Source organism: Calypte anna, chromosome 2 (assembly GCF_003957555.1).
Source record: "Calypte anna isolate BGI_N300 chromosome 2, bCalAnn1_v1.p, whole genome shotgun sequence".
Lineage (NCBI taxonomy): Eukaryota > Metazoa > Chordata > Aves > Apodiformes > Trochilidae > Calypte > Calypte anna.
The window spans coordinates 119,438,016-119,447,802 of record NC_044245.1 but is presented as its reverse complement, the minus strand read 5'-3'; the positions used below and the strand labels follow the sequence as shown (position 1 = coordinate 119,447,802).

Below are 9,787 nucleotides of genomic sequence, written 5' to 3'. Positions count from 1 at the left end.
AATCGGCCGCTTTTATAATAGCTTTAATGAGATAAGTGATACAGGCTTCTCCACGAGCATCACGCAACCGTGTCTGACAGAAACCAACCTTGGTACCGCCGCAACGCAAATCCCAAGCATTCTCAGCAACATTCTTCAGAGCTACACAGCACCTCTACGCAGCTCTCGCCGTTCCTTACACCCAGCCCAGATGCCTTTGTTTTCTTTCTTTCTTTTTTTTATTACTGAATAATTACTTGCTGCTCCCAGTTCCGCTAATTTCCCCTCTCCCCGTGTATAATGAAGTGTAAGGGCCGGCGCCTCCTGGGGCTCTCCGTAGAGCGTGCTCTCAGCCTCCTGCGCAGAAGGCCGGGTGACACGGTGGAGCGGCTCCCATCCGGACCGGGATATAGCTGGGCCCGGCCCGGCTCGGCTCGGCTCGGCCTTGCCAGGCGGAGAGCGACCACCGGCCGTTCTTAACTCAGGCATTCAGCAGCCACCCCTGGAGCACCGCACGATGTCAGGCACCACCGCGGACGCCCAAACCCGAGGTCCTGCAGGCGGCCAGGGCCCTGCCTGCGCAGGCGGATGCGTTAAGGCGTCCCTGCGCATGCGCCCGCCCTTTCTCTTCCGGCGCTGATCATGGCGGAGAAGGAGTAAGTGACAGTCCCGTCCGGGGATAATCCGCCGCCATCCGCCGCTGCGGCCGTGCCTGCTCCCTTCCCCCACCTCCGGGATGCTACCCGCCGCCTCCTGGCCGCTGGGCCTCCGCCGGCGACACGAAGAGCGGCACAACTGGCCTGGGGCCGGCAGTGGTGGGAGGATGGGGCCCAGCGCGGCGGCGATGCAGCCACCGCCGGTCCGGTCTGTTCCTCAGGCGGCGGCTGCCGTTGCCCTGCCGGCCCTCGGTGAGGTGGGGAGGGAGAGCTGGGCCCAAATCGCCGCTGGTGAGGTGGAGGCCCGGGACGGTAGTTTCGCCTGGCTTGGCGAGCTATGTGAGAGTGTGCGGCTTGAGCGGGGAGTTTGGGCCGCGGTATGTTCAGGGTAGGGGTTCGTCCGGGTGATTATAGCTCTGTAACTGGATTTGTCACGTCTAAGAGTTGATAATTCTGAGAAAGTTTAAAGTCTTGTGAAGTAAGTTTGGGAATGCTGCTGAACTGGTTTTCCTCTTAAAGCACCCGTTGTAATGTTTGTTAAACTGAAAAAGATGTCTTTGAAACAGACTGTAGTTTGATTGTAGCAAAGTAAGGCAGCAACTTCGTGTCACTCAAGAGGTTTGGGTTTTCACGGCTGTGTACTTAGGTTGTGTGTAGTTGAACAGCAAGTTTGTCAGTTGCCTTCCTTAGTATAAAAGGGGATCTGCAGTGGCAGCAAGGAGGATGCCTCACTGAACTGATGCGAGGTGGGAGTGTTACGTTTACCGTGTGTAACCTTAAAGTCCAGTTTCTTCAGGTCAGCTAAAAGAGGTTTTTTTTCCTCTCTTGGTTTAGAGCAAAGAAGGTGCCGTCCGTACCAGAAAGCCTGCTGAAAAAGCGGCAGGCTTATGCAGCTATGAAAGCCAAACGTCAGAAGAAGATTTTGGCTATAAAAAAGGTGAATATTTCACAGCTTAATTTCAGTTGTGCTCTCTGTTTCAATACCAGCTGCTGGCGCTGATGTGAAGCGATACAGAAGGTCACAGTGTTTCAGTCTAGTATGCAGGTGCTTTCTTGCTGTTGTAGACTAAAATATGTTTTGGGATGATTTGTTCTGGTCAATAGCAAGGCAGCTCTGCACAGAGTTAGGGTTAAGCATACCTTTGTTTATAAGGTTAAAGGCAAGATCTTACAGCCTTTGGGAGCTCAAGCTTGGTGCATGATGACATTGTTCATGGTAAAGCAGCAGTGCTGTGTAACAGTCTTTCAGATTGTCTAGGTTATCACCTAGAGTGATTCTGAACTCCATGATATGGGCACAGTATTCCTACCACTTATGTTCCTTGTGGGTTACTTGTGATACATTATTTGAAGGTGGTTTTCACGTGTTAAAAAGTTTGATATAATCTGAAGTAATTTTTATTTGATTTCAGGCCCGTAAGGCACAAAGAAAACTCATCTATGCCAAGGCCCAAGCTTACCACAAGGAGTACAGGCACATGTACAGGCAGGAGATCCGTATGGCCAGGATGGCACGAAAAGCTGGCAACTACTACGTTCCTGCAGAACCAAAACTGGCCTTTGTGATCAGGATAAGAGGGTAAGTTTTAATGCAGATATAAACAACCTTTATGTTCAGAAGCACTGAAATTAGGTTGTATGTTGCCTGTCTGTTTTGCGGGGTTAAGTAATGTAAATAAAATCAAGCCTACTGCTGTTGGCTTGGTAAGTTCTTGGCAGTAGTGTACATGCACCAGAGGCTTACTTAACCAAGTGCTAAATCATTAAGTTTGCTCTCTAGGAATCCTTGATTTTTTAAGCAAAATCCAAGGCTACAGACATGTACAGGTAGTTGTTCTATTTCATCTTAATCTCTGTGAAACTACACTAATTACAATTTGAATTACAGTATTCCCTCATATGCTGCTAAGGTTTGTTTAAAGTGTTTAACTCTCCCTTGGTAAAGTGTTACAGGAAACTAGCAGAAGGTGTGATGGGAAGAATTATGTTCAGGAGGGCACAAGGAAAGTTCTAGATTGTTACAGTATAATGCTTATTTCATTTTTTTTTTCACAGAAAGCTGTTTTACCTTACTACTGAGATATACTGAGGTAGTAAATAACTTACTCAGCTGGCTTTGTGTTACTGTTTGAAAACAAACAAACAACAAATTGTATGAAAAACATGACTAATACTATAACCAATACTATTGTGGGGCTATTTACCTGCTCTTTAGTGTTCTCTGGGGTGTTGAGGCTTTTTTCTTACATTCCTCAGCACCAACGGTGTCAGCCCCAAGGTCCGCAAGGTGCTGCAGCTTCTTCGCCTGCGTCAGATTTTCAATGGCACCTTTGTAAAACTCAACAAAGCTTCCATCAACATGCTGCGGATTGTTGAGCCCTACATTGCATGGGGGTGAGTGAAATGGACAGTTTTATTATCAAGTCAGGATTAAAATGCTGAGCTTCTTTTCCATGTTGCTACACTAGACCTTCAGGTTTCCTGTATGCCCAAAAGATTTTTATGTCTTCTTTGTGCTTTTCCTTGTTTGAATTGAAAACATTGTTCAGGCAGTGCTGTAAAAGGTACTGCTTGTGGGATGTGGTTACACATTCATTAGTGTTCTTGGGAATTTGGTAGGGGTAAGATGTGCTGCTCTTTGCTTTTGTGTTTAAATTTGGGACGTGAATGGGCTGCCCAGGGAAGTAGTGGATTCTCCGTCCCTGGAGATATTTAAAAAGAGACTGGATGTGGCACTCAGTGCCATAGTCTGGTAACTGCAACAGTGGTTCAAGGGTTGGACTTGATCTCTGAGGTCCCTTCCAACCCAGCCAATTCTATGATTCTATGATCTTAGATTGATATGGATGTTTTAATTTGGGTATTATGACTTGGTATGTGGCTTGACTTAAAATATTTTTTAACTTATTTTACTTGGTTGTTTCAGATACCCCAATCTGAAGTCTGTGCATGAGTTGATCTACAAGCGTGGTTATGGGAAGATCAACAAGCAGCGCATTGCTCTTACTGATAACTCCCTGATCCAGAAACGCCTTGGTAAATTCTGCTTCACCTAACAGAACCAGAAATTAACTAGTTGCATATGGATGAATAATGTGAAGCTGGACAGCTGTCATTACTTGTCTCTGGAGAGTAATAGTGATTGATTAATAACATCTTTCTTCTGACTGGATAGCTTAATAACAAAGCAAAGTGGAAGTAACTTTCTTTATCGAGTGTTGAAAAACAGTGTAAAGAATCAAATTTTAGCATTTTAAATTTGGAATTTTTCATGTAAATTTGTTTCAGACTTTAATGTTAAATGTTTATGTCTTACAAGAACTAGCCAGCAAAAGTGATCAGTGTAGCTGGTAAAAAGAAAGCACAAAGTATTTCTGTTGGGAAATATATTGTTTAAGGAGGCTCCTTTTCCAGTCATGCCAGGAATAATAGCAAACACTGGGGTCTTCCATTTTTGGCACTTGATTTGTGTATTACTTGACACTGAACTGTATCTTGTTTATTGCTTTTCCAATGCAATAGATAAACAGGTTCTAAATATACAAGTATGATGCCATAAGCAGTTTCCTTTTTACCATTGTATTTTGCAAGTTATTAACTTGTAACATGTCACTGAAGACTCTGAAGAGACATTAGGAAAGATGCTTCATTATTCTTCAGGGAACACAGTCTGTTTTCCTAAGATTTATGAAGTGGTGTTTGGTGTTTCGTTGTTCCTTATTGCTGTAATTTAAGCAGTAGAAACTGATGCCTCTTGCAAAATATAAGAACTAAATAAGGTTGAGTTTGATGCAGCTAATCCATTTTAATTGGAAAAATCAGTTACTGGCTGTGGCAGAGTGGCTGCTTTGAAACTTGAATTTCATGAAAAGCTGTAGGTATGACAATACCAACTTTGTAATTTTTAGCTTGTCGTTGACCAGTGTCTCTGTAGCCTTTCTGAAAACAACTTTTCTGAATTTTAGGAAAGCTTGGCATCATCTGCATGGAAGATGTGATCCATGAAATTTACACTGTTGGCAAGAACTTCAAAGTTGTGAACAACTTCCTTTGGCCCTTCAAGTTATCCTCTCCTCGGGGTGGAATGAAGAAGAAAACGATCCACTTCGTGGAAGGTGGTGATGCTGGTAACAGAGAAGACCAGATCAACAGACTGATAAGGAGAATGAACTAATGGTGAGATAATACCAAAGGTTAATGCTATCCATTATTCTGACTCTGCTGTGTAGCCTGCTGCTGTTATTGGTTGAACATTCAGGCTCAATGTTCGCGATTTTTGGATGCTACCTACAGTATGTGGGTACTTGAACAATGTGGTGTTCTGATATTTTTTTTTTTTTAAATCTTAAAACAGCTTAGACACTTGTGAAGAAGTTAAATCTTGATTCTAGTATAAAGATGACCAGTAACTGGATTTTCCATTTACCAGTAACTTGGTTTTTAAAAGTTACTTTTTTGTGTGGTGGGAAGACTTGAGATTTTTACTAAAATTTCCAATCTTGATTAAGGATTTCTTAATATTATCAAAGTCTTGTGATTACGAGTACAGTAAGTTTTCTTCTGATTGCCTGATTTTTTCTATAAAAGCCTGTTTAAAATGTAGAGAAATTCAGTTCTCAATTTACACCATCCTAATGGTCTAAATTTTCGGCTCATTCAAGCTTCGAAATGATTCATTTTAGGCTTTTATGTTAGCATAGCTGAGATGGTCATTTTGAAATACTAATTGTCTCATTTGAATAGGCTATCCTTTAGGAATGAGAGGGTTTGTTAACATTTAGAGCAGTTTGGCAGTGACAGCTGAGTCCTGATTTAAATATGTAGTTGAAACAATCTGTCTTGTCATCTGTTGTCACTCTGCTTTTCCTTCTTTGATGAGAGAAATCTGTCATGCAAAGCCAAAACTGTTTTTTTTCAGAGTTCTTCCTTTTTTTTTTTTTTATTTCCACACTAAACTAGCTTTGGTGTTGCCCGTATCTTGTTTTCAGTCAAGTGTAAATGACTTTTTGGTGTGAAAGATGTGCTAGAATTTAAGAAACTTGGTGTGTTAGCATGCTTGGGAAGACTTTAAGAGGCAAAGACCCAATTTTCCCTAAAATGGTACTTCAAAGGGCAAGAAGGTATTTTGGTTGGTTTGTGATTGTTGGTTTTTTGTTTCGGTTTGGGTTTTTTGGGTGTTGTTTTTTTTCTAGTTTTAGCATTTTTTTTTTTATTAAACAACCCTCTAGAACTTAGGAATTATTAAGTAAACTGCAGATCTGATTTCTGAGAAAAAAAATGGGTAGTGGTGTGACTTCACAGCTTAAAACAAGTGCGGTTGCTGTTTGGATTTGTTCTCAGAAATTCAGCTTTCTGAAGCAGAGGATGTTGTGGGATTTTTGGTTGGGATTTAAAAAATTTTTTTTACTTGAAAACTTTAGAATTTTTTACAGCCCACAGGGCATAGCAGGTTGTGCTTTTCAAAGTGTACTGTCTATTCAGAGAGCTAAGGGAGACCTGTAAAATACCTTTCTATATGGCAGCTTTCTCCCTTAAAGCTATTTTATAGGCTGCTCTTCCTCAGTTTCCACTCACCCAGGCTTCTTGCACATTGCTTTGTTGTCTCTCTTTGAAGCAACAGAGTTTTAAAGCACTGATTACATGGCTGATGGAAACTTGGCTTCAGTAAGGTAGTTGCTTACCAGGGACGATGTTTTTGTAAAGCTTTTTAGCTCAACTATGGGAAGAAGTGGTTTAATTTGAGAAGCAGAATTGTGGTAAACTTTGGTGCTGGCGTTATGTTACATTCCTCCTTCTATCACTCCTGTAGAAATTTTGCTGCTGGTGGCACAATTTGCTACAGGCTCAGTGCTGGCAGATGTTTCCTGTAAGTTGCTGTTTGAGACTTCATAACTAAGACTGAGCAAAACTGCTTTCACTTTATGCTTCTGCCAGGTTTTTGAGCATAAGATGGAAACTTCCATTTTTAACTCTGAAACCCTCCAGCTTTTTTGGTCAGTGTGAATCCTTTCTTCTCCATCTTGAGTGACAAAAATCAGAGAGATATTGGTGGTGTTGAGTATTCAGAAGCCTTCCTAGAAGAGGGGAAGCTTTCTATTTCACTATTGCAGTGACTAGATAATGCCTATAAGGAGAAATGTATTGACATAGAAACTAGGAATGTTCAGCTAGTGCTCATGAAAGGAAAGCTGGATAGGGACTTTTTACAAGGGCATGTAGTCATAGGATGAGGGGGAACTGTTTTAATCTGATTAGATACTGGGAAGAAATTCTGTAGTGTGAGGGTGGTGAGACACTGGCGTATGTTGCCCAGAGAAGTTGTGGATGTCTCCTCCCTGGAAGTGTTCAAGGCCAGGCTGGATGGGGCCTTGAGCAACCTCATCTAGTAGGAGGTGTCCCTGCCCATGAAAGGGGAGTGTGAACTAGATGATCTTTAAGGTCCTTTCCAACCCAAATGATTGTGTGATTCTGTGAGCCCGTGTAGGTAGCAGACATGAGGGCTTTACTCCATCTTTCAATTTAAGAAGTAACCTTGCAGTTTTGTTTTGTTTTCTGTTCTGGTTTTTTGCTTCTAAGTTGTTGTACTTATACTCCAAACAAACTTACCTCAGGTGTAAAGCAAAGATAAGATTGTTCTCATGTCCTGCACTTTTATTCCTGCTGTTTTCCTGCTGTTCTGAATGGCATGCATGTTTAAAATATGAGTAACCTACATGTAAAAAGCAGAAGAATGCTGTAGTTTCTGTTGAGGTTTTGGGCAACTAAAGCAGTAAGTTCAGACAAGATGTCAGTATTCTAAGTACTGTCATTCTGAAGTACTGTATCTGAAAATAAGAATTCCTCTTCCCTATGTAGAAACTGTTTTCTGCTGTTTATTTCTTACCACTTAAGTGATGGTCTGAAATAAACCTTTAAAAATATAAAGGCTAATAGAACAGATTCTGTAATACAGACTGGAAAAAAGATAAAAGCATATTACGTAATACCAAATTTTGACAATTCAGTATTAGCAAGATACCAAATCTCAAACTCTCAAGCAAAATTTATAGGAATTTGAGATGTTTGCCATTTACTTTAATTTTTGTATGAAAACAGTCCCTGAAGTGTGTTGAAAATGGGCTTACTGCAGCAAAAATTAGAATATGCACAACTTCTCAGTGTGTCTTTCAATATCGTGTTCCCCCCCTATGCTTTTAGACAAACAGGAAAATAGACGCCAGTATTTCAAAGCAGAAATATTTATATTGATAGTGCTGACACTTATAATCTGTGTTTTGAATTAAGAGATGTTAATATAGAAGTCAGTTATTGTGTGTCAGTGATTTAGGGCCAGACTGTTGAAGTCTTAAATCCAATGGAATAAAATTAGTATTTTCATCCAAAATTGCAAACTGGAGAAATGTATGAATTCAGCTGGGCAAAGTAGTGTGATTTACACATGTCTAATGATACTTTTTTTTTTTTTTCCTTTCAGATTCAGATGCCCAGCTGCAGTCTTTCTAACTTCATTCTGATAATAAAACCATCTTGCACAAAACATTTAGCATGGCTTGGTCTCATTTTTGTGATCCTCTTCACTACTGGTGGCGCTTGCAAAGTTAACTTCGGAGTAACCCATTTCAGAGAGGCGTTTATAGTTTACATTAGCAGTATATAGATAACAGAAAGTAGAAGAAATAGTATTACAAAATAGCACATTACACATTCTAGGTAGTTCCTCAGCTTTACATAGTTTGTTTGCAGTGTTTTATTTTGGATACTACAGAAGCAGGAGACCACAGGATGTGTGAGGATATGAACGGTCATTGCTGCTGTATAGGCCCAGTGAAGCACAGGTTAGAAACCCAGGGATGGGTAAAATGCAAAAATTGGGTTGCAGTCACGTTGATTTCTTGTCTTGTGAGCACTTTACTGAAGGAGCTTTAGTCTGCTGAGACATTTGGTATGACAGATCAACAATCCATGTCTGCTCTGACTGAAATTCTTTCCTGTGTTACAGGCAAGCAGTGTTTACATACTTCACGGTGAAGGATGTCTATTTAAAAGTCCCTGGCATTGATTGCCTTTTTTTTTCCTCAATTTGTGCAAAAGTTTATTCTGCACTTAAAACTTTGCAGTGGTGCTGGTTTATGAACAATTGTCAGAAGTCAATATAGTTTTGTCAAATAGTTTTCTTTTTAAATAACTCACAAAATGATGATAGTGGCTTAACTGAAACTAGTTCAGTCCTTTTGTTTGTTAATGTGTTAGGGTGCTGGCAAAACAACTGTGGATGGGTTGGTGTTTCTAGATGCTTAAACCCTTCAGTTTTAAATCCTGAGTTAACTGACAGCTCCCCATAATTGCTCTAAAATCTGGTAATCTTATGGCTAAATGTGGAAGTACCAACACCTTTCTTCATTTAAAGTAGTAACTGCACTAAAGAGGAACTTTGCAGTTCCTTATAGCTGTTTGGTGCTGGCAGTTGTGTACATCACTGATACATGCTTGACAGCAGTTTATGAGTGAATGAGGTGAAAACCATAAAAATACTTCATTTATTAGGCATCTTTGTGAAGCAATAAGTATGTTTTGCAAGGAAAAAGCATTTTTGTAAAGTTGCTAGGTGAAGGGGAAAAAATGGGAATATAGTAATAAACACTTGGCACTACCTCAGGAAAACTTGGTTCCTGTCTTGATACTATAATTGTACAATCTGACTCAGCTTAAAACTGCACCAGCTGGCAATGAAATTCAGGTGTCTTGGACATAAGTTTAGTTGAGTTCAAAACAGTGTTCTTGTCTCTGTTAGTGGTAGAGTTCTGTTACTTTGCTATGAGGTTTTCAGCTATTTCCCCTTGACTCATACACATCTAGTATATTTTTTTTTAACAAAAGCAGTTCATGGCTATAATGAAGCCATACAAACGGGTGGCAAACCTTCTATGATAGGTAGAATGAGATATTAACTCTTAGTTAATCAGTGCTATAGTACCTAATTTGTCTGATAAGAATGCCCTGAAGGTCTCACACTTTGTTTAAAGAATGTATTCACTAAAGCTTGAGTGAGGATAAAGTTGATCAGGTCTGTATGGTACTTGAGCAGCAAGTTTTCTTACCTTTCTCCGAAGTGAGTTGCAGAGAGCACCTGCAAAATGTTAATAACTAATTTA

At 40.6% G+C, this 9,787-nt stretch overlaps 1 protein-coding gene across 1 annotated transcript; it reads left to right on the top strand.

Annotated features, from left to right (window-relative positions):
- Positions 1-528: 528 nt before the first annotated feature.
- On the top strand, positions 529-8,172 carry RPL7 (ribosomal protein L7). Its single transcript, XM_030445683.1, has 7 exons — positions 529-635; positions 1,470-1,572; positions 2,048-2,214; positions 2,892-3,029; positions 3,562-3,671; positions 4,601-4,811; positions 8,110-8,172. Exons 1-6 carry the CDS (start codon positions 622-624, stop codon positions 4,807-4,809), a joined length of 741 nt encoding a protein of 246 aa, XP_030301543.1. The 5' UTR covers positions 529-621; the 3' UTR covers positions 4,810-4,811; positions 8,110-8,172.
- Positions 8,173-9,787: the final 1,615 nt, after the last annotated feature.

Excerpts from the sequence above, each read along its gene's own strand:
- RPL7 (XM_030445683.1), top strand. Across the intron at positions 3,030-3,561 it reads GAGCCCTACATTGCATGGGG|ATACCCCAATCTGAAGTCTG; the intron begins GTGAGTGAAATG and ends TGGTTGTTTCAG. Across the intron at positions 3,672-4,600 it reads CCTGATCCAGAAACGCCTTG|GAAAGCTTGGCATCATCTGC; the intron begins GTAAATTCTGCT and ends TCTGAATTTTAG.